Source organism: Pinus tabuliformis, chromosome 6 (genome assembly GCF_031772625.1).
Source record: "Pinus tabuliformis cultivar Carrire ecotype Pingquan chromosome 6, CPIR1, whole genome shotgun sequence".
NCBI classification, from domain to species: domain Eukaryota; kingdom Viridiplantae; phylum Streptophyta; class Pinopsida; order Pinales; family Pinaceae; genus Pinus; species Pinus tabuliformis.
In genome coordinates this window covers 1983975888-1984002188 of record NC_142292.1, presented here as the reverse complement: position 1 = coordinate 1984002188, position 26301 = coordinate 1983975888, and the positions used below count along the sequence as shown (strand labels likewise).

The 26301-nt window shown below is 36.4% G+C and overlaps 1 protein-coding gene and 1 pseudogene across 2 annotated transcripts in view; one reads left to right on the top strand and one right to left on the bottom strand.

Annotated features, from left to right (window-relative positions):
* Window positions 1–23722, bottom strand: part of LOC149267164 (annexin Gh1-like) — a 40329-nt gene extending 16607 nt beyond the window's left edge. The window contains exons 1-5 of one of the 2 annotated variants that reach the window (XM_089431649.1): window positions 23594–23722; window positions 23279–23435; window positions 20888–21033; window positions 20462–20680; window positions 19128–19340 (exon numbers count right to left, since the gene is read on the bottom strand). In XM_089431649.1, coding sequence (XP_089287775.1) covers window positions 19128–19340; window positions 20462–20680; window positions 20888–21033; window positions 23279–23354 — 654 coding nt within the window. In that variant the 5' untranslated portion in view covers window positions 23355–23435; window positions 23594–23722. Of the gene's footprint in view, window positions 1–19127; window positions 19341–20461; window positions 20681–20887; window positions 21034–23278; window positions 23436–23496 lie in introns of both variants that reach the window. The other variant, XM_089431648.1, reaches the window with a different exon arrangement.
* On the top strand, window positions 12825–15010 carry LOC149267165 (U-box domain-containing protein 3-like; annotated as a pseudogene).
* Window positions 23723–26301: the final 2579 nt, after the last annotated feature.

Genomic DNA, 26301 nt, shown 5'->3' with positions numbered 1-26301 from the left:
ACTAAGATCCACCATAAGCATCCATTAAAATAGATCACATCAAATCACAAACCTACCCAAGAGAAGTCACTCAACTAGGTCTCCACAGCACATAAGAGAGAAGAATCACTAGTTAAGAGAAGTTATGATCCAAGTATGACGATGAACCAAGAGACAAACTGACTTCCCTATTTATACTAGGGCAACCAAGTTGATTTAGTTCTAATTTATGAGTCCCTAAAAACAAATTATTCGTGATACAAGGTGGACATGTCATCATGCCAACCTCAAAAGATAGCTAAAATAATGAAAAAACGTGAAAATAAGCCTTAATTAAGCCACGTGTTTGAGTATAAAGTTTCCCAGGGTGACATTATCTCCCAAAGGCACGTCTCTCCATGAAAAGGTGCAAGGGATGACCCAAGTGGTTTGTCTCATCCCAAAATTCATGTTTCCTCATCAAAATGGTGCCTCATCACCAAAAAAAACCTCTCAATCCCAACATAATCCTCTAAAAAAATCCATGTCATAATCAAATTGTTCTATAATTGTCATGGATATTCCACTGGACAATTCGTCACAACAAATCTAATAATATTATACTTAAAATCTAAAAATTCTACACTATCATAGTTTTCATGGTTTTCAAGATCTTTAGATTTTACTTTGTATAGTGCATGCATGCAAATAGAACTTATGCAGAAAATATAGAACGAAAAAATAAAAGCTCTGGGAAACCCTTTCGAGAGAAAAATCCAACTGGAAGGTGAGGCCACTTTGCACTCTTTCTTTGTCTGGAAATATGGCTACGAGTACAAAGAAGTATGGTTTTTGCCTCGTGGGCTTCTATTCTACCTCCTATCCCTCTTGGCCATTTTTGCTCAGCTGTGGAACAAATGCACTTAAAATAATGGAATGCCTCTTCCTATCCCTCTTGGCCATTTTTGCTCAGTTGTGGAACAAATGCACTTAAAATAACATAGCCCAATAGCCTACTAGTGGTTAAGTTTGACTACCTCAACTCTTAACCAGAGTTACAATATAGACTCTTCCGGAGTCTTTTACATCACTAGCCATTTTTCCATGAATAATGGGGGCTAATGTGGCATCCTCCCGAATTATGGATGTGAAAACATGAAAGTCAACTTCTGAGTGGCATAACTTTTGCATACGGACTCTGATTGACACGCTTCTTGCATCGTTGAAAGATCTTTGTGTGTAGAATAGCATAAAATGGTGTTGCATTACAATGGTAAAATTTTACCCCAAAAAACATCGTTTGATTCCTCAAAACTGTCCTGGAATGTTTCAGACCCTGTTTTGCCAAACTGGGTCGCCGCTGATAAAAATGGTCCCGTGAGTTGATTCCTCCACCTTTTACACTTTGAATGCATCGATATGGATGAAAAACAATATAATGATCCAATCCAGATCACAAATGCATCATAAGGTGATGTCATCATGCTAGAGCATGACATCATTAAGGTAGAAAGTGTAAAATTGCCTCCAAAGGGGTTCCAAGTCATCATCATTAAGAGAAGAGAAACATCCATCAAGAAGATGTAATGCCAACCTAGTAGAATCCTATCATCCCCTAGGCAAACCTGATCTCTAAACAACATCCAATCTCAAATCATCAATGTTCCAGGTCCTAATGCTAAAGGAGGGTCTCATCAACCATGCCAATTCAACCTCAAGGTCAACGATCCTCAAAAAGTGTCTAATGTCCTTTGTCAAAGTGCACCATTTCATCCTCAAAGTGGTTGGGCATTATCTTTGAAGTACTGGAAAAGCATCATAACATCCCTCAAGGTATCCTGACCAATGTTGCACGAAGTGGGGACACGAAAGCGTTCTTCCCCAAAAATTAGGAAGCAAAGCGTCTTGAAAACGTATACTATACGTGTACCATATATATATATATATATATATATATATATATATATATATATATATATATATATATATTTGTTTGCGTTTATATTCAAAAAAATATCCAAAATACCAAATTAGTTGTAGAAGACATGAAAACATGCATATTTTTACATAAATCAAAATAGATATGGCATCCATGATTCCATTGTACATCAATGATTAATTATTCGAGCATCATCCATCTATATTCTAGCAATTACAAACATACATCAAATTTTTAAGCATAACATGAAACATTTAGAAGATAAAATCCTCAAACATTCAAGTAACTTATCTAGAAGTGAACAACTGTCAACATGAGTCATGTCCAAAATTCAAATAATAATGTTTACAAAATAGGTCGCTTGGCCACCACCAAGACTCAAGTACACACTAAACTAGGAAGAGTAAGACAAAAAAGTTCAAATTCACAACAAGACTACAAGTCTAATCTATGACAAAAGTAGTAAATTGTGAATATATCTACTAATCTCTCCTCCTTCCACCACAAACAAGACGTGAGCCTCCACGTGGTGGCAATGAAGAAGATGGTGAAGATGGTGGCTCTGGAAGTTGTGGCAGTGGAACTGATGAAGATGAAGCCCCTGCTGTTGGTGTTGAAGCATGGAACCTAGGAACCAAGGGACCGGATGGGGGTGGCATCTCAACTCGATCATCATCATCTTGGATAAGAGCATCCTCTAATTGCTCTAATCGCAACACTCCATCCTCCAAATTGGAATCCTCTGGATTTTTGTCCCAAACCTTAAGGTCTTTATTAGTCTTTGCATCATCACAGTGTGTGAAAATTCCTACATCTAACAATCTCTGGAATCCTACTGCAACCAACTAAATCTACTTCACCTAGATCGTAAATTACATTACAAACTTGTTTCAGATTTCTTCTTGAAATATTGAAGTAAATTACTGAAGCAGCCTACACCAAATTAAGTATGATTCTGAAACATAGCAACTGAGCAAGGAAATACAAACACATAGGACACTGTAAACCCAATGCGGAAAACCGGTGCAGCAGCTCTGAGGGTTTATTATTATTAAGCAGTAGCAAATTCTGAATACATCTTTAAATACCTCACAGGGTTATTCAGTTACAGAGAGAAATATTGGCAGAAAGAATTGTGAGGTTACCTCACACTATCACTGGAAATCCTGACTGATCCAGCCCCAGACTGATTGCCCCCGGCTTTTCTAGCTGCCTATACGTAGTATCTGCATTAGCCCAGCATCAAGCTCTCTGGGGACTGCGTCAATCCTCTGGCTGGTCGATTTGCTGCCCAAGAGATTCGATTTCCGCCTCCTGGTCTCACACCCCAGCGCCTGGCTTCTGAAACTCAAATTCCCTCTGCAAATTTCGGACTCCTCACTGGCTTCTGCGCTACCTCTGTGTGGCTCTGCGTCAGCCCCTCTAGCTCAGCATTACCACTGCTAGATTACTCTTTGCCTCTCTCTACCGATGATTCTCTAGCTGAGAAAATCACTCTCTCCAAAAGCTATCCCTGCCCCTCAACAGCAAGAAATCTCCTCAATCGAATTTTCCTCCTGAGAACTTCTCACTTCAAAATATTGATTTCTTGATCTTCCTTGGTGCGTTTTCCAAATGACCCTCAAGCCCCTTCTTATATCTCCCTGTTGGACAACCAACAGCCTAGATTAACTCCTACGCAATGGCTCAGATCGTTTTGATTTGATCTCCGTCTTTTTCTAGAAGTTACACCCACAATTAGATTAATACCCATTAATATTTTAATTTTCCTAAGTTTAGACTTAGGAAACCCATTAAAAATATTGATTATTTTAATAAAATCGTTTATGGGTGGAATTTCCCAAAATGGTTTCTATGTTCTTTGGAATGCATGTGCCCAAGCCTCCCTACAAAATTTGAGGCCTAGAGCACTTATGATGCTACCCCAAATCAACACAGTGATGGGACAACAATCGCAAGTTGTAGTGAACATAAAACAAGCTCTCTTCCTAGTCTAAATTTAACTTGTTCCTTTTAATACTGTGGATAAAAGAATAAGAGCTCCAACACCTCTCTGCAGAAGAAGTGTTTACCACCTGTGATAACACCCGCAATGCCAAAGTTTGTAGAAGTGGAGTAGCACCTCCATGCATGTTCCACCACTCAAGAGAAGATAAATTCTCTCGATCTCTAATTGCATGCATGCTCCCAAATGGACCAATACTAAGTGTATAGTTGCTCAAATGTTTTTGTAGCATGGCAGACGACTCCTCATCAAGGACTAATTTATCCAATGCTTTCATATAACCAGATATAACCTCTGGATCTAGGTGTGGTTTTCTCCTTCTCCCCCCCCAGGTGTTGGTGTTGAAAGCCATGATGGATGATAGTATTTAGGTGTCAGAACATATGCTAAGGTATGCAAGGGAACATTTAATATCCCATCGTTTTTCCACCTCTGCACGAATATAATTGTACGAGGTGATATCTCTAGGCTCAACAATGTCTTTAATCTGCCCCAACATGCTATCCATTTGCTCATACACCTCCCCAATTATTGGTCGATCTGAATCTCCAAATTTGATCATGTAATAAATTGGTTTAGTGATTTGCAAAACATATTTAATTTGTGACTAGAAGTGACTGTCAAGAATAGTGTCCTTGGCTACATTAGCATCATCTCTATCAGTGTTAATGCTATCCCATGATTCAGAGGTCACCATATTAGTTAAAGCTTGTCTCACCTTCACTAGCTACATAAAGGTGAGGTAATAACTTGCAAATCTTGTTTTTGCATGTTTAAGCAACTGCAACTTGGAGTAAGTGCCATAAAAATAGTTTACCTGTGATAAATTTAATGAGTTTCTTCCCTCTCTGGTAAATCTCATTAATCCATCCACATTCTTTATGCTTCACAATATCATGCGTCAAAAAGTTCAATGTGTGCACCAAGCACCCAGACCAAAAGATGTGTGGATGAGTACGCTCAATAATTTTTCTTGTTGCCTTACAATTTGTTGCATTATCAGTGATCACTTGAACCACATTATTCACCGTCTTTAACTGATTGCAATAGGAGATCTACAATGTTTTGGGAAGTTGCACTAATGGAGGAGTCATGACCTGCAATAAACACTGCACAACTAGCAGAAACACCAAGAACATTTATCAAATGTAGGTTTCTAATATTTGTCCACCCATATGATACAACGGATACCCCACACTCCACCCACTCATTTGGAAAACGTGTCAAAGCTCTTTGAACCTTTTTTTTCTCTTTCTAATAACATTGTTCTAGCTTTCTCATAGTTGGGGCCCTTGTCTCCTTTTGGGGCTTCATTGACGACCTTAACCATATCATGCCAATAGGGAGAGCGAAGCACATTGAATGGTACACACAAGTACAAAGAAATTGAACTATCTTTCCATCCACATCATCCCTCCCAGCAACATTTAGGAAATCCCCTATTGTTCTTCTACTTCCAGAGGTTGCAGAAGTACCATGAGGAGATGACCTACCAAATCTAGAGGTTTCACTTTATTCAAACTGAGTTTTTTGTTTCTTGTTTTTCTGTTGTGCAGCCTCCTCTATTTGGATGTATTTTATTCTTTGTTTTTATTTTATTTTATGGTTTTCCTCCATGACAACCATGAGGGGCACAAAAACTTGTAGCTTCCACCACCTTTTCCCCCTTCAAGATTGGTCACATAATTCCACAAGGGTGTCAATGCAGCTTTCCCCTCTAGCATTTTAGTGTCCTCTTCATCCCCTTCCTCTTCAAACCCTTCCTCCTCATCATACAATGGGTCACTCATATGGGGACCACTATCCTCTTGCTCTTCTTCCCTTATATTCCTACTCCCCCTCGCCATCATGAAAATAAAAATTGGGTTGATACATATAAGCCAAAAGAACACCATTCTAGAATATGAATATAGATAGACACCTACAATGAAATGAGCAAGAAGAAAGAATGGGAAAGAGTAGGGGAGGGAGGAGAAAAAATACAAACAACAATGATAGAAAAATGAGGGAATTTGGGGTTTGCACTTACCTCTTTAGCTCTTGTAGATGGAAGCCCTCTTTCACTGCTCCTAGCTCCTCCTCCTTCACTCCTCCAAGCTCTCCTGAGCCTCTCTTCTCCTAGCTCTCTCTTCCTCTCTTCTCTGAGCTCTCCAAAAATACAAGAGTGAGGAAATGAGCTTTATCCCCATATATTATTTCCCTAACTCAACCTAAACCCACCCCCAACTCAAGATAAAGAAAAAAAATTGTTTTTGGATCGGTCGCTGCAGAATCGCCCGTGGTTATTGGATCCGTGCCCGATCTGCCACAAATCCGAGGCAGATCCACAGTTCGAAAATCCATAAATGTGGATCAGGTCGACACAGTTCCGAATTTCCAGGACCCGTGTTTGCCGACCCGATCTGCGGTTTCGGATTTTCGAACGACAGATCCCCCACGGCCCTGTATGGGAAGTAGATCCCAATTTGGATCCTTTGGGAGGGGGCGCCATTTCGTGCAACATTGATCTTGACTACACCCAAAAGAATCATCTAACACATACTCGAGGAACCAAGTGAGATCAACATCATGAGTACAAGAACCATAAGAGCATCAAGATGGGCCATATTCAAAATCAGAGACATCAAAGTACTTCACAGAATTATCATCTTCAAATGTCTTACTATCTTATCATCGTATACAAGTTACCAAATTTAGGTATGGGGGGGTTATCACATGCACCTATTAAGTGCTTCTAACTCTAAGGGGAGGAACGCATAGGGTTATCATATGCCCCTATTAGGTGCTTCCAACCTGAAGAGGAGGAACCCTAAGGCCAACCCTTTCAAATGATAGCGGCAAGTAATATGTGTTATGGTTTGGGGTTTACTTATGAAAGGTGTCATAGTCTTACACTAGGTTATGTAAAACCATTGTCCATGGGTGCCTTTTATAGAGGTAGCACTTGACTGCTTGAGTTACCTTACCTTGCCCTTTTCTTTCTTGATATGTGTTGTTTGACAAGGTTCATTGATTTATTTTGTAATAGTAACAATATAATCCCCCTTTAATGTTGGGCAATTTATCACTTCATCAAGGTCGGAATGTTCTTTGAGAGTTCCTTTTACTTTGATAGGCATGATATACATGGATACTCTCAGGGATGAGTGGCTATATAAGAGGGGATAGAGCTCAAGCGATAATTGGATTTTGATCGCTTTACATCTCTTACCATTATTTTGCATTTTAATATTTCGCGCATGATTTTTCTTTTCTTATGATCGCATCAACCTCAAGTATTTTTTACCCCTTCTTCTCATAGGACAAGGCCAATAGGGAAACAATACAAGTGATTAACAACCGATCAAAAGATGGGATACCAAAATGAGGGGAATGATGACAAGTGTTAAGTATGAATAACATGTAATGCAATAATCATCAAAGCCTTCTATTTTTGAGCCCCTCCTAGACATTGAAAGAAAGACATTATGGTAGGTCACACTAGACTAGGGGCAACTGATACCACCAAGATGAAATAAGGGAACAAGTACACAATCAATAGTGGTCTATAATCCAATTTCAACCCATGATCCATACTAGAAGGCCTTAAACATTAAATGAAAGTCATTGAATGCAAAAATGGTTAAAATACCTCATGATATATGACCCACATTCATTGGATGAGAGGCATCTCAAGTTGGCTATTTGTGGATCAATGTAGGGGTTGCTAACTAGAAAGCTACATCATAGGAGAATTTCTTTTCTCTTGAATTTACCCATGTATGTGGATGGTATAGTAGACCCACTTATAATGAGAACCTACTAACTAACTTGAGTCTTATCAACAAGGAGGACTCTTTTTACAATGACTGACTATTAACTAACTATTTAATGGTCCTTATTAATGAAGGTGGCCTCATACATTAATAAAGTATCTTAATAAGGGGGTTATGGTAGGATACTAACATAAACATCCTAACACTATACATCTTAACTACAACACTACTACTCAAACCTCTAACCAAGGTTTCAAGCAAAGGATATTTTTGACACCTTGTAATCACTAAAGGACTAAAATGGAATGGCTTCTTTTATACAATGGACATCCTAGTTGTATGGTCTTCTTTTAGTTTTGTCAAGCAATATCCTTGACTCATAGTGGAAGGAACCATATTTAATGAATGAATATATTTATCCTAACACAAGACATCTAATACATAAATGTTTCCACAATAATTTTGATCTTTATATGGTTGTGCTAGTACACTAAAATCTCTTACCACCTTAATCACTATATATGGAATTTTTTTTTCAAAAAAGATCAAATTTTGTCCAATCTCAGGCAATGGCAAATTTAATGAACCATGTGATTTTTTTTGTAAATTTTAAAAATCACTATTAAGATCCTTTTTTTAAACTTCAATCTCAACATTTAATTTGACATGTTTTTTGGTCAAATTCAAAATTAATTATTTTTTGTTTGAATATATGAAGCTATAATGAAATTTGCATAATTGTCTCAATGAGGAATTTTATAATTTTCTTTTCACTAGCATATATTTTTTTGAATTTTATTGTCCTCGAATTTGAACACGAACATGAACGGGGTGACTTAGCTTACCACTCATGAATATTCTTAATTGAAACAACTAGCACTATGAATCCATTATCGGGAATACATGACTAAGTTAAGGCATGGGGCAAGAGATGTTCCTAGTGCCACCATATGGCATATTTTCCCATGGAAAATCTCCTTCAATCAAGGATTCAAGTGATGAAAGTTCCCAGGATGTCCTAGGTTCCATGTAAACATCTTAATGAACACACCTTCTCAAGTCTCTTTAAATCAGCGTTTCAAGAAAATCATTTTTTTACAGTCTATAATCATTGAAGGATCCAAGTGGCTTATTTTATACATTGGCCATCCTAGTTATATACCCTTCTTTTGTTTTTTTCCAAACAATATTTTTGACTTATTGTGGAAAGAACCTTGTATAATATGAACCTTTGTTGCAAGGAAAGCACACCCTAGTACTGGGATGTTTTTGTATTGAAACATCTAAGCATGCCTAAAATGTGATTGAAGCGTGTTTCACTCTACAAAACGTGTTTCATGTTTAGGAAACACTTTTCAATATTGTTTCACACATCTTTATAGTGTATTTCCAAAAAAACGTTTGCACGATTTTACCTTAATTGATTGTTGGGACCCACAATTTTGGCTTTAATGCCTAATTAGAGGTTAATTATGAATTAATGAGACTTCCAGAAGCCTTTAAGATCAAAAAAAAATCTTTAAAAGAGAGTTTCACTCTCATTTTGCACCAAAAAATTTTGGCAATTAATGGCAATGTCTTTCCTTCTTAAATTTTTAACATTACCATTAATTGTTTTAGGATGTTTGAGAGTGGTTCCAGCCTAATCGGACTTCATATGGAGAAAGTAGAATTTCATATCCCATTCAAAATTCAATAGACTTTACAGTTTTGGATTTCAATATTGGTAGGATTGCAACATTTTCATTTGATTCGATCACATACAAGGGTATGGGATTGGCATTTAATCAAGATCACCAAGCCCTTTTTGTACCTTGATGTCAGTGGTATTGATATTTTAACTTCTCTTTCATGGCATTAGCAAAAATGTACCCTTCAGTCAAACCAAAGTCATTGACTAGGCAGGTGTTGACTAATGTCCCTAAAGGATCAAAGTAGAGGCAAAATGTAACACTAATGATGAGGATCCCAACATAAGTCATGGCGGAACATTGTTGGTCAAAGTTTCAATATATATATATAATATTTTTCTTTGTTTCCAAATTTTTGGGGGATCATTTTTCCAGCACGTTTTTGTTTCAGAAACATGGACATGTTTCCATGTAGGATGCAACTTAGATATGAACAAATAGATTTATCTTTCATAAAACATCTACAACTGAAATATTTTGAAGATGCTTTTGGTATTTATATGATTGTGTTAGTACACTTCTTGAAGGTATGAATATTGAGACAATAGTTCAGGGTAATAAATGAGTAGTTCCAAATTGATCTGGTGTGCACTTTTGACAATATATATAGAACCATTGAATTCTCTTACCACTGTAATTGCATATGTACTATAATTTCTATCCAATTTAAAAATCAAAGTCCTGTCTTCCATGATCCAAGATTGAATCATGTTCACTCAGGATGATTTGTTTTGATCCATTTTCTAGGATTTTGCAAGCCACAACTGAATCGAATAAGCTAAAGTGTTGGAGCCGCTACAACACCGCCCTAAAATTTTGCCTATCACCAAATTTTTGGGTCCCCCCCTCTACTTGTCCAAGGTCCTAAGAATTATAATTATGTTTCAAACGAATCAGACTTTTGATGACTTGTGCTATCAAACCCTACTAACACCCTACTTGCATGTTGTTCATGCTCACTTTCCTCCTTTGTGATTCTCATCCTATCATATGCATGAAGGTTGTCGAGTTGTTGGCATTATGATATATTTTCAAACGTCATCTTTCTATGGATACACATTTCAAATGACATATAGAAGTTTGTGTCAATAATCACAGTCTACCTCAGCCCTCACCCAATTTAGGCCACTACTGCCTAACTCATCCATTCTTAAAACCCTAGACTATCATGGCTAGGAGAGGGCCTAAGCTATCTTGACTTCATTCTCATCTTCCGAATTCACCTCTTTAACATTTCCGATTTTAGGAACATTTAATCACATGTCAAAGTCATATAGGTTGCATCATCATATTGGGAATTGAACTCTGCATCAATCCCATCAGGTCAGCTTATACACTCCGACATCAAACTGGTTTCAACCTTGGACTTATTGGAAAATGGTGCAATTCTCAACATCTTATTTTGTCTTTTGGATGTCACATTGCAAAGGATTTAATGATGGATACAAAATTGGTGGTCAAATACATATTATACACTTCTTGTGGTGCTAAGATAACACATTAAATATTATCCATTGAAACATATACTTGCATACGTCCCTATGGATAGTAAGCCACAAAGTTTATTATTTTAAAGCACATGAGCGCTTCTTACATTCAATGTATCTTTGAAAGAATGTTGATTGTGTATAAATGAATATATTATGATGCAATTGTGTTGATAAGTGGCCCGTGTATCTTGTTTGACTGACCACATGTAATTATTATAGGTGGATCGGCAATAGGGAGAGTTTCAAATCATCTCAAGAAAGGCATGATGATAATTCAAAGATACATACACAAGGCTTCTATGAGGGCACAATCCAAGTGGTATAAAATGCAATGTTAACACTATAATGGCCTTGTTTATCATCACACACCAAGTGTTGTGCTTGAATTAGAATACATTATATTAAAGGTGCAATCAACGTGTTGAAACTATGAACATATGTTCCATTGTCAAGGCAATCAGACAAAAGATGAGAACAAAGACATGCAGTGAAGACCGCACTAGAATATGAAGCCAAGACAAAGCGAATATGACACAGTGATAAGGCATGACACATACATATGATATATATGCGATGGCAACCATATAGCAATTATGCATTGAGGCAAGCATATAAGGACACATTTGTGAACCATGCAAAAGGTGTGTTGCACTGAAAGAACATGACAAATTGTGTATCAATCGCATATAAGGGTATATGTACAACATCGCAACAAAGACTTAAGCCGACAATGCAACAATAAAAGTATATTTAAAGTGCGCAAAGGTAGTAATACAAGGCGTATTGGGCATGTCTAGATCTCAGTCTAGAAGCGCTTGCCTTTGATGATTGTGCTAACACCAACATGCAGTTTCTCATAAGGAGGGCAATGGGTAATGATCCACAACAATATCTCCCCGCCCTCGACATTTTAGCAACAACTTAAATCAGTTCGTAGGATAACACTTGTTCATGACATCATTCTTGAAGGAGCTTATTGAAACGACAACAGCCATTGAAAATGCTCCAGAGGATCCATGCAAAAGAAGCCAAACATTACAAAGGCAACAATGAAGATTGTTCAATAGTTGAAGCCAGCACATTGAAGAAAATGATGCAAGGGCACTAAAGGAGACGACATGCAAAGCTTTGGTCACAAGGCATGATTGCAACTAACCTGAAGTTGCAAGATCGCACCTAAGAGCTCCCATCTACAGTCTAGAAATGCGACCTAGTCTATAATGTGACTATGCGACCTCTCCACAAGTTGTAGTTCCCAACTGTGATCTCCACAAGTTACATTTTGGTCTACGACCTCCCACGGGTCGCACTTCCAGTGAAGAACCCCTCTACAATGCGCAATTCCAATCTTCGGTCTCCTAGGTCGCAATTTCCAGGTGCAATTTCTCCACAGGTAGCAATTCTAAGCAATGCCCCTTTTAATTGTCCACATACTTTGGGTTGTGCTTATTCTAGTGGTCTAATGCTTCCTTGAGGAATAAGAACATGATGACCATGATGGTGATGCCAAAGTCGCGCTTGCCGAAGAAAAGGTTGTTTCAAATCAAACTATATGTGTTGAGGCACGTATTCAATATGCTCAGGCTACAATATGTTAAAATGCCACATGACATTACAATTGGTTATATACGTATATGTTATCGTTGCAAGGAACTGTATTTTCATGAAATACATCGATACCATGTTATGGATGGTGTTATGTGTGTTAACGTTGCGTACGCAATAGCCACCTTGTGAAAAGAGTTTAAATGATAAAGCGTCACAATTTGCATTGGCAGAGAAGGAGAGACATTCATAATGAAGGAGTTGATATGCAATTGCATGGATCGTAAGAAAGATGCCCATCACCTAGTACATGTGGGCTTAGAGAATAATTTGAAAAGCCATGTATGTTGGCATGTTTATGGTCTTCTCCACTACTCAGATAAGATTTAGGTGAAGCAAACAAGAACAAATTTCATTTTTGACTGCCTAATTCTTTCAGTAATGACAATGGAAACTGTGTAATCGCTGCCAAGTAACATGTCGTTTTCAATTCAAGAACTTATCTCATTGCCTAAGAAGTCAAGGCACAATCGGTAAAAGTCTCATAACCTTGTCGGTCGGTTGAAGTTCTTAAAGCCTTTGTTTGATGAGATCAAGAAGTCAAATATAACTATGAAAGTTCCAATTTTACGAGCACTTGAAGCACTCGATTCAACCTTGAATAAAGCCAAAGAACTTATGGAGAGATGTGGGCCAAAAGGTAGCAAGATATACATGGTGTTGTGTAGTGGGCAGTTCCAACCCAAGTTTAAGGGCATTTCCTTAAAATGAGTCATGCTTCAAGTACATTTCCATTCTCTTCTTTACATGTTTCAAAACAAACACAGGCATTGGTTGAGCACTGCATAAAGGAGCTAAAAAGAATAAGATATACACGTGAATTTTATTATGAACAAACATTAGCAGATCTAGAGAAAGCATTGAAGGATCACAAAGACAGCTTCAAAGTTGACAATGAGGAACTAAGGGCAATTGTTGAAGGGCTTGAGTTGACATCTAACCAAGAAGTTTTGAGGGAAGCCTCTTATCTGGAAAAGGAGAAAGACTATGGATGTGCTGAAAAAGACAAGCAGGAAGAAGATTGCATTAATCAAATGATTGGTTTAGTTACACAAATGTGTGATTACATGGTAGAACCTAAGGAATCCGAGTTAGAAATTGGAGTTCTAATCCTTGCAGATTTTCTATGCCCTCTTTCATTGGAATTGATGTCAAACCTAGTGATTGTATCTTCAGGGAAAACATATGAGAGAGGCTACACCCAACAATGGTTGGAGCAGGGCATGATAACCTGTCCTAAAATACGCCAGACCCTTACTCATAGAAACCTTATTCCCAATTATACTGTAAAGGCACTGATTACAAATTGGTGTGAGTCTAACAATGTCCCATTACCTGAGCTAGCAAAACCTGTAACCTATGCATCTTAGGGAAACCAAACAACAAAAAAATGATTTAGATGATGGAATGAAACCCTCTTCATTGGGTTTGGTGGCTAAAAATAGTAGCTTGGTTAATTTATTGGCTTCACAAACTACATTGACTGAAAACGAAATCTGTTCAAAGGACCATGGCTCTAAGTAGGAGAGCTTGGGCTTTTTTCCTAGATCTGATGTAATTAATGGCACACAAAGGGGTCCATTAATTAATGGCGAGCATCAAATACAAGAAGTTGAAGAGAATTCCATCACTAACTGTGTTTCTAATCAGAGTGAAGGACATAGCCGAAATGTGTCACTTTCGAGTACTGCTTCTAGCTTAAATGATGGTCAAACATCAACGAGTGGTGATGCACCTATTTCAGAGGGGCATAGTAATACAACTTTAAGTGACTACTATCCATACAACAGTGATGTTTCTGGAGAGTTAGTTGCACCATCATTAGCAATTCAGCAGCCATGCTATCTTGCAACCTATCTTGCCCTCCAAAATGTGGTTCGTCTATCCTATTGATCCCTTAAAGTCACAAAGTCGCAAAAATGCACTTGGAAAGGTTAACAATTTATGCGACTATGCGATATGGTTTCCTACGACCTCCCACAAATTGCACTTTCCACTTGCGACCTTTCCTCAAGTCGCATTGTGCTTCTGTGACCTTTCACAAGTCGCACTTTCCACCTACAACAAGGAGGTAGAGTGCAACTAGTCGCATTCGCAAGCCACCCCAATTGACAACTACCCTCTCGATATGCAACTTGCATTGTGACTTCGAAGTGTGATTTGCACCACTCTTTAAAGTGAGACCTACCCATCTCTCCAGTCGCATTCCAAATTCACAGTGATACTCCCAATATGTGATTGGCAATGGCACTATATATTAAAAGTGCGACTAGTCCTGTGAAAAGGAATGGCGCCCAAGCAATGGTCATCACAAAGCATATTGATTTAAAATGTTTGGATCCATTGCTGGCAAATGACCTTGAAGACTCTTTTATATATCATTACACCAGGTATGCACGAAGTGTGATTTAGTGTGGATTCTTCAGCTCCCACAACTACAAATAAATTTCAATATGTTCAAGCAATTCTTCTATGCGCACAATTTTCGCGTAGCCCATCAATGAACCAAGGGATACGAAGTAGTTTATGCATGCTTAAAGCAAACCTCAAAAGAAGGCAATGCTTCATCCAACTGAATCATATTCTGCAACAACAAAAACAAGTGTGATGGACAATGAACTTGTAGAACCTACGTAAGAACAACTTGATCGTTTTTGAAAAGAAACAAATGGGCAATAAAGTGATGGCATGCTTGTTGAGGATGGCATGTTTGATGAGGTGGATGCAAATGAATTGGCAGTCAATAGTACTACATAAATTGGTCAACAAAAAGTATTAGTTTAGATATTGAGGTCTTTTGGAAATGGGCAATTAATTCAGGGCCATTTTTGCGTAGTTTTTCACCCAAGAAGGTTGGTAAACAAAGGAAAGTAAAAACAAATGAAGATAAGGAACACAAGCTAGCTCAAAGCAACAATGATGAGGAAGAGTTACATGTTGCTCCTCATGCTTCAATAGAAATTTGTTTACAGTCTGAAGGGTCTAACCAACATACAAAGTAGCCAAGTCTAAGGAACCTGCTAGGAGCTATAAACAAGAGAAAACATCTCCAAAAGCATCCCAAGAAACATAATTTAGGGTTCCAGCTCAGAGGAATTCTACAAGGATTTGTACCAAGGCAAATAAGCAGGATAGTGCGCTTGGGAGAGTTGTCAATCTCACATGGCAAGTTGGTAAGGACATGACTATTGGCCAGAGGGTTCTTCCAAAACACGTTTAAGGAAGCTCAGAATAATCTTGCACAGGTTATACAAACATTGACAATATTGTGATGCAAAAAAGGGACTATATAGGGGTACAAATCATTATCTTGCTTTCAACGAATTTCATGTTTTTAGTATTATTCACCAACTGTAAAAATGTATGACTAGTGTAATTTATTTGTTTGTATGTAGAAGGAAGGGAAAAAAAATGTTGACCGTGTGGAGGAAGCTAGGGTTTCTCACAGAAGTTGTGTAACTAGGGTTTTGACAAGCCAAAAAGCCAGTTCCACACAAGCTCTAAGAACCACTTAGCAACACCAAAGGCACAACATCAAAAGGTTGGTGGAAACATATGAGGCGTGATAACAAGCAAACAACCTTGTCTTGTGACCTGGAAACAACATTAGGAATGAGTACTCTAGGGTTTCCAAGAACCTTCTGTACTTGCCTCATGTCTTCTTTGCTATCATAATGTAAATATTTCTCATCATGATGCCAGTAGCTATGCTGAGATCAATTGGGCATGTATTAAACATTAGACATGAGAGAGCAGTGAGGAAGTTCAAGAGTCATGAGGATAGGCGAGAAGTCACAACAGGTGAACAATCACCTCACCTCTATAAATATACCCTCATGCCTCATTTGAAAGGACTTTTAGCACTTGAGCTAGGACTAGCAGTAGATAGTTGGTCTACTCTTGAAGAGCTAGAGGCACTCAACTCTTGGTAGCTAGTAGGGTGACAATGGTGGTGAGGTTAGGGTTTTGCTTTGGATGATGGTATGAGAAACCCATGTTCCATTGTTGGGCTTGATGGTTTTCAAGATTTGTACTTGTATTTGCAGCAACATTAATAAGAATTTATTTTCTTTCAGTATGGATTCCCATGCATCTTTATGATGGTTGTATTGGCTTTCTTGTATTTCCATCATGTTTGTATGTGTGCTTTCATGTGGGCATATTTTAATGAACTCATTCTTAGCTTATGGCTTTCATGTCCGCTTTGAATCTATGCTTACTTATTCCACGCCATGCCGGTAACTTATTGTGAACTGATTTGCAATTAACCTCTGGCATGTTCCTGTTCATGTATGTCTGAGATGGTTTTAGCTCACTGATCCTTCTCATGGCATACTTGTTGTTGTTGTTGTTAATTTCTTGTATCATGTTCTGCAGTTTGTCAAGCTTGGGTTGACCTCATCCCCATTGTTTGGGCATTTCATTCTTTCCCTCGCTCTAGCATCTCCTCATTTGAATCTCCTCATTTGACAGCCAGGAGCGAAACCAACATGATGGCAATCAAGCCTACATACCGAATGGGGTTCCTATCCCAAACGGTATGAGGTCTAATTGGGACTTCACACCAAGGAGACCCCCTAGCTATTGGGGGAGCATTCTAGCCTATCAACACTAAGTTACCAGAAAACGGAAATGGAAATGGAAATGGATATGGATCAACCAATTTTTGGAAAGCTAGGATCCAGATACAGTGGGGAAATACCACGTACAAAATCTTCAATTATATTCTTTTTTTCAAATTTCAAAAAACATATTCAACGTTAAAAATCAAAACCTTTCATGAATCATAACATTACAATTAAAATGATTATAGATAATTTATAAATTTAAAGACCGAAATCATGATGCAGTGCTTTATACAAAAGGGATAGTTGTAAATACAAAATTTACTATCTCATCAATGATCACTCTATTGATATGGAGTAGGTCTAACTACATGTCCAAAAATGGGTCTACTTGCTCATCATTTGAAAATTTCAACTCTACATCATGATCAACCTTATCTTCCCTAAAATTTGTCTTAAGATCTAAAAATTCCCATCTAGTTACAATGGTAAATGAGTATTGTACATTGTTTGAGAACATGCTATAGCATATGTATCATTTTGTTATAAGAAGGCTCTTCATCTAAAGTTGGATGGGATTGATCCTAATTAAATTATTAATGGCATAACCATCCTTTGTACATTATACATTATTATCTAAGTATTGTCTCAAAGCTTTCCTGTTAGCATTATCAAAAAATTAAAATTAAAATTTTGATGTGTTAAACCTTTCCTGCAAGCATTATCATGTGTTGCATTATCATGTGCTCTATAGCATATAGGTAATTAATAATTTATACAACTATATAACCTACATATTACTAATAAGTAATCAAACTAAAAATCTAAATAGAATATTTGGTTTTTAGGGTTTCAAACGGGGGGCAAATATCCTTACAAAATAAAAATTAAAGCAAAAACTCTAATGTTATTTGTTTGGGATTGGGCGTGTCAGGGCTAGCTAGCATGGGATCTGATTATGGTTTTGGAGGATCAGCGTACTTAGCGGATCCTACATGGATCTGGTTGGATTTGTATCCATATCCAAAACACGGATTCACGTATCCAGCATCAAGATTAGTAACATAGTGGATAAGATTATGTTATAGGTCCTTTAACAATTTAAGAATACATTGCAGGATTGTACAAGTAAGGAGGTGCTACTAGGATGTACTATATTCAGCAAGTTAAACTCTGTTTTTCTCCAAAATGAGCTAAGTTTGTTAAGAAAAGAAAGACTTGGTGGAACTCGTTAATTCTCAACCACTTTGACCATGCTTTTAAAGACTTTATGCTCAAAAATGAGCTAAGTTCATTAAGAAAAGAAAGACTTGGTGGAACTCGTTAATTCTCAACCACTTTGACCATGTTTTTAAAGACTTTGACTGAATTTGACTAAGTTTGACATACATTTGGCTATTTAATTTTACGTGCCTTAGCCCTTTTGAATATTTTATGTGATCTATGGATTCTGACTCCTGAGGCTAAAAATAATAATCTAGCTTTCAATTGAAGTAATCTCAAATTTTCACTAGGAAATATTCTTGATTGGGATGCTTAATTGCTCTATTTCACTTTATCTTTGCATTTACATTGAGATTTTAGAATGAACTCAAAATATTTGGAAAAAGCAAATGGGGATTGCATCAAATCTTAAAGGGCATGCAAGGTTGATATTACAAGAATTGAGGAAGACCATATTGTGCTATCCTAATTACTTTTTTCTGTATATCATATAACATCAAAGAAAACTAGCAAAGTATGTTAGCTGTAGCCTGCGAAGAAGCTATTACAAGTCCTAAAATACTCTGGAAGTAACAGTGAAGAAAAATGTGATCTAATTATGTGCCACAAAAATGTTACATGAGATTTGAAACTTGCTTTGAACCTTTTATAAAGCTACATTAGTAAAATAGTCATTTCGGGAAAACATGGACATCTATAGTACATCAAGTGAAAAGAAGGATGGAGATTTAGGCATGCATCAATCAGGATTTATTATAGTGTTTCACCAAAAAAAGGTTTGGTAGCTTTGCCTCAAGCTAATGGTATCACAAGAAAATACTAATGCAGAGTAAAGTAAAATAAATGAAAAGGTTAAAAAAAGGTTAAAAAGAAGCAGCCAACATATAGATCATACCTTGTTGATATGATGACCATAGTCATCTTTGTAATAATTGAAAGTGGCATTCAACTGTGCCTTACTCCTTGTAGTTATTATGCGAATGAGTTCCTCGTTACCGAAAGCCTTGTCCTTTATAGCTTCATGTAATTGCTTAGCTTCAGATTTTGCCAATCGCGTATCCACTTCTGGACCTTCATATCGGTAAGAACTTACAAGTTGAACTAGCAGCTGAAGAAAAACATGATTCATTGTAAAACCAAATACAGAATTTACAAGGTTATCCCATCATTTCTGATACAGAAGAATAGGTAATATCTGCTATTTTATACACAACACTGCCTAAAGTCACTTTTCTGTACATTAAAAATGTAAACACACTATTAAATATACAAATCATAGATATTATATAAAGAAAAATCATTTAAAGGTTATATAAGGTTAGAGTGTATACATTCCCAAAAAATAACAATTGTGACTAAACATCTATTAAAGAAAATAATTGAGGATTGAACTCAGAAATCGCGAAAATAATGGCAACTTATATGCAATGAGGCCATGACATTCTGTTTTGAAGCACAATCTTTTGGCTGCATTTCAATATTCAAATTGTATTTCAGAATGCTGCCACAAGCAAATATACAAACCATAGATATTATACAAAGAAAATCCGCTTGAGGTTATAGAAAGTTAAGTGTGCATGCATTCCCAAAAACCAACAATTGTGACTAAACATCTATAAAAGAAAATAAATCAGGATTGAACTAAGAAATCATGAAAATTAACGGCAACTTATATGCAATCATGGCCATCACATTCTATTTTGAAGAAAAATCATTTGGGTTGGATTCCAATATTCAAATCATATTTCAGGATGCTGCCAGAATGTTTTGATCAAGTCCTGAATTTAAGATATGCAACCGATAACCAAATTAGTGGATTTAGCTGAGCACTAGCAAGAGAGTGTCCTCAATACAGCATTGAGAAAAGGGCACTAATCAGACAAGGTCTCAAGCTCCCCTGGGAATTGACCCTGGCCTCATCCCTTTGAAAACCATTCCATTCAGACAGCTTAACACTCCATAGACCTCAACGAATGCCCCGTTGGCAACAAGGACTTGAGTTGCTAAAAAGGTTTAATCGAACTATCCTAGTTATTTGTCCAAGTCCTGTTGAAACATATCCATCCTTTTCCTCTGTCTATAAACTCCATGACAAAAGACAAGGATGTAAAGCTGAACTAAAGCTAGGTATTCAAAGTTAACTTAAAATCAGATAACTTTGATATAAAATTCCAGTCTTACAAATTTAAGTTCCATTTCATAGAAGAGGTCTGAAGAATATTAATATACCTTGCGGAAGTCTCCATGAGTATGAGAAGCAACGTCTTCTTCCAGAGATTTCTTGTAACGTATATGATATGCTTGTCTGACCGACCACAGCTCAGTTGAAGATCGAGCACTAGAGATTTCCAGAAGTGACCTGTTATTTGGACTCCACTTCTTTATCGATTCATGGGCTAAAAGTGCATCTCGTTCTGGGGGATCCAGTGACCAAAGGAGCAGAGCTCTCTTTTTCAAACAAAAAACTGTCAATATTACTACTGCTAAAATGCCAAAGGAGCTGGACAGCAGGAGATAAAACATTCATATTTTGAGATCAAAAAAATATCATAAAACCAAACACATTCAAAGAATTTGCAATAGAGAGTGCAGCATGGTCATGGTTATTTAGTCAGTGTTAGTTAACATCATCTGTTGATAACTTGATAGTGATACCTCAAAATCCCGTGCGAGTTCTGATTGCAATCGCTTCAGGAAATCTTCCTCATACAACTGAGTGTACGTTTGCCTGATTGCTCTGCGCTGTGCTGCGGTTCTGTGCCCCAAAATTTCTATAATCAACTTCTCATTTGTGCCCCAGCCTGTGAAAATCCATTCCAATGGGTCACTATTTTTGCAGTTTGAAATCAACTGAAAAGCATGGGATAAGAAATGACATACATCCATATCAACATCAGAATACTTGCATGATTTTTATCAAGGATGGGCAGTGAAGTTGTCCAACCAAAAACTAGAAATCTGAACTATACAGAAGATAGCATTCTACAGTCAGGGTGGGGTTGCGGGAGATCCATCATCTCAGATAGCATCCTATATGATGCATTGAGTGCTTTGAATGTGGAACTAGAAACATCCTAGATGATATATTGAGTGCTCTGAAGTTTGAATGTGGACACTAGAACGAACCCATCTAAATCTAGTCCAGGTCTGATCTGCACTTGGTTGCAAATGAAGGTTGTGAATCTAAGAGACAGCACGCTGCGATTCACATAATGGCCACATATCAAATATTGGAACACTCGATATCCTTTGCATTTGACATCAGCTGAAAATCATGGCATAAGAAAGAAATTACATCCATATTCTTATCAAGGGAGGGCAGTGAATATGTCCAAGACTCCAACCAATTGTATAAATCTGAATTTTTAAACATTTAGCATTCTACAGCCTCGGTAAGTAGGGTTACCCATCAGCACAGATAGCATTCTAAATGATGCATCGAGTGCATTGGATATGGACACCACCATTTCAGGTTGCACATGAAAGATGTAAATTTCAGAGATGCATAAACTTGAATTCACATAATGGCTACATATCAAATATTGGAACTCTAGTTATGGCCACATCAACATCTGAAGACTAATGCTGTTCTTATCAACGGATTTGAATGCATTTGTTCTAAGTTCCAACAACAAAAAATTCTGAACAATAGACAGATAGAATCTTCAGCCTAGGTGGGAGTCATCCATTAATAGATAATACTCTAGATGATGCATTGAGTGCATTTAATATGGACACCAACACAGATACATCTAACCTTAACCCAGGTCTGACATGCACTTCATGGTCGCAGATGAAAGTTGTGACGATGCATATCTGGAATTCACATAATGGTCTCCTATCAAATATTGGAACTCTATATATGCTTTGCATGGAAGATCATATCAACTGAAAGCATGGGATAAGGAATGACCTACACCCATATCATTATCAAGGGAGGGCAGTGAATTTGTCCTACCCAAAATAGAAATCCGAATTAAATACAGAAAGCTACTATTCTAAAGCCAGGGTGGGGGCTGATCCATTAACTCGAATAGCATTCTAGATTACGCCTTGAGTGCAATATTATGAACAGTAGCAGATATCCATCTACACTTAGATTGTGTTCGATATGTACTTCAAGGAGGCACAAGAAAGTTAAGAAGGTTGTGAATCTCATACTTTAAATACATAATAGTCACATGTCAAATATTGGAACTCTAGATTTACTGTGCAACCTGGGAATTCATATCAGACCCAGGTTTAGATTTACTTTGCAACCTGGAGGCTCATATCAGACCCAAGTTTAAATGGTAAATCCGAGAGAAACCAGATGCATTATACCCCAGGATAAAGGGTGATCCATGCGTTTATATACAGAGATTTTAGTATGCAGAAGTGTATGAATATGAATACTAACCCAACACAAATCCATAGCACACACCCATTTATACCAGAGTTTGACACGCACTACAACATTGCGAAAACCCAATCTGATATACGAGTTTGATACGCACTGCAACATTGTAAAAACCCAATCTGATATACACCTAAAGGATGTATATCTTGAATATATTCAATATTAGAACTCTAGATATCAAACCTCCAAACTTTGCAACATCTAGGTGCATATCAGATCCTGCTTTATATGGATCTGTGCCAATCCCAACAATTCAAATGCCATTCAAACCAAAGCTGACAAGCAAAAACATAAACCCAGCGACTGAAATTCCATTCAAACCAAATCTGACAAACAATAATGTATAGGATTACATAGGAATTTCAAATAGCAGTAGTCTAACTGTTAGGCATTTAAATGTATAGGATTACATATGAATTTCAAATGGCAGTAGTCTAACTGTTAGGCATTTTTATTCTTTTTCTGGGTATTTTTTGGGTCAATTTTTTTCAGCTGGGGAACCCATGTATAGATTCAAAATCCCTTTTTAAATAACTAGAATTCACAGCCAACCAAAAATTAAAATAGGCAAAAATATCTAATGGTTAGACTGACTGCTACTCTCAAATATGACTATCTAAAATGTGAAATATGGCAGATCCTCCAACCTTCAAAGGCCTTCCTGAGGCGTTCAGAGTCTTCAACTGGGGATGGAGCTGGCGCTGGCACTATAATTGTTGACATCTCTTACAACAAGACCTGATTTGATCTCTTCTCCCACAATATATCCTTTGGTCTCTTCTCCCACAATATCTCCGATGACCCCTGCAAACACAATGGTAAGTATGTGCTCCAAAACACCTGAAATACCAAGATGGGACTATACTATTGGAATGTGATCGGACTAAATGGAAAACGTATAAAATTGCAGGAAACGCGTCATTCAGTGGACTCGACGCTGATTTAGAAAGTACAGTGCTCACCCTTAGGAGATCCATACGGTCATCCTGTAGGTAACCGGTACGTTGAGCATAACGTGTCAGGCATCAAAACGTTCATGTTCCTAACGTGTCTGTTTTGATGGACCGTTATAGAAGGGCATTGCCCTTTTAAATTCTGCAATTTTTGGTTAATGGCCATCATCCTTATCTACCCATAAAGTTGATTGGTAAACGTCAGATCTCTTTAAAGTCTAAGGTTTATAATTACCCAGACAAAATATTATGTCCAATCCGGCAAAATCGATTAAGTCAACAGGGTTGTTAGGCTGTTTCACTGATAGACACAGCGAGATATTTTCCATGAAGGCGGTTTGGAATAGATTAAGCGTTTTTGACAAAGTTCGCAGCAACGGCCAATACAGCCAGGGTAGGAATTTCAAATCTTTAGTTTTTGATGGTTTTTGCAATTTTAATGTTTTAGGAATTTCAAATCTGAAGTATTTGATGGTTTCTGCAATTTTAATGTTTGTGTTGATCATTTTATCAATATTTACCTTGTGTGATTGACAATTTGCCATTCAAATTTCATTTCTGTCTAATTTCATTCATGCCAAGAGTTTTTGTTCTTATCCATTTTTTATCAAAACATAGATTTAATAATGAGATATTAAATTTGTTCTATCTTCAATTTTAAGTTGAAATATATATTTTTAATAGGCTTAATGGTTAAGAGCATGTGTTTCCTCCTAAGAGGTCACAAGGTAGAGTATCTATGTTTTCATAGACTTAGTAGTGAAATTGCTCCAAGGAAGTGGCTCCCTTGTCCCTTAAACAAGGGATCTCATACACCAATTTAGTGTTGGCTTGGCTATGACCTTAAAATTGGTAATAATTATAACAATACAAAAATAAAATATTTTATATAAAAATACAAACAAAAAATATTCATATTTGATTAGTTTTAACTAAATACATTATAAAACATCAATAATCCCACTCTAATTATGCTCAATACTTGTTAATATAACAATTTACTATAGAATAAATGTGATAAATATATTTTAATCATAAATAAAATATTTTTATATCTACATAATTTATATTAATTTATAGAAAGAAAAAAATTATTAAAATTTAAAATATATATATATATATATATATATATATTCACTTCAAAATGAAATGAATGAGAGAAAGATATATAATTATTATATTTTTAAAAAATATGTCAATATAAGATTTAAATAAATTATTTTAATATATTTCAATACAATTTCATATATGTTTATATAGAAAAAAGGAGTAATTAAAAGTAAAAATGTTCAATTAGTTAATAAGATGGACATGTATAATTCATTCAATTCTTAACATGTATTAATAAGAAAAAAAAAATCAATATGGATTATAAATAAAATATTTTAATATGTAAGGCTAACTCATATAAACATGTATTTAAAAATATATTAATAACAAAAAAAACATTTTAACATGGAAAATGTGATCTGTATATAAAATAGTTCAATGTCCAAACCAATATTTTTTTGTCAATTTAGTCTAAAATCTAAGATTTGCTGGAATTACAAGTTTAAGCTATGTAATTTATACAATCCAATAGCCCAAAGTAATTTTCAACGCATTATACTCATTTATGCATTTCAAATGGTGAGTGTTTGGGTGAATATATACATAACCAATATAGATCCATCTTAATCATAGACCTATCAAGCCCCAAGTGGGATCAAATATCTTGAGATGCAAACCTTTTTTCCAAGTTTTACACCCTAAAATAAGTTTGCATTAGAGAGAGATATTTTCTTATTCCATTGATAAGTTTGCATGAGAGAGATATTTTCTTATTCCATTGATAAGTCTACATCAAAGAGAGATATTTCTTATTCCATTGATAGGTTCTTTGTTTATCAAGGTATGAGGGAGAGAGATATTTTCTTATTCCATTGATAGGTGCTTTGTATATCAAGGTGTGAGTGAGATTTATAATTCCTTCAATGTTAAATAATCAAGTTCACACCATTTTAAAAATATTAATAACAAAAATAATCTAATGTCTATATATGAACAATATGGATAATAAACCAACCTAGATCCATCTTAACTCTAGATATACCAAGCACCGAGAGGGATCAAATCTCTTGGGATGCAAAACTCTTTTCTAAGAGTGAAAAAAAATTGATCCCTCTAAGTGTAACAACCCCGGTTAAAAATCCATGTAATGAAGTTAATAAAGGCAAAATAAGACCAAGGTCGTGGGACACTTATTCCAAACTGAATGTTGGGCAAAACATCTTAGTGTGGGTGTTCATTTGGTTTATTATGGTTAAGGGAAATCGGTAAAGGCAATGACAAAGGCTTTGGAAAGGCAAAGAGACATTAATTGAAATTGTATTTATGAAAATAATGGAAATTAGGAGAAAAGGAAAGTGAAAGATCAGAGGGTGCATGTGATGAGGAAAATAATGGAAAATAATGGAAATTGAAGAAAATAGAGGCCTCATTAATAAAAATTCTTATGAGGATCAGTTTACAACATTTTATTAGTTTAACCTTTTGTCAGTTCAGTTTTGGAGTTCTCTCTCTTTATTCTCTCTACTCTCTCATGTTCTTGGACACTTAGAGCATTCTTGGAGCACTCTAACATTGGAGGAAGGAAGACAAAGGAAGGACAAGAAAGCAAAGTGAAGCAAAGATCAAGCAAGGAAGAGTTGGATCAAGCGGCTACAGCGAGATTACTT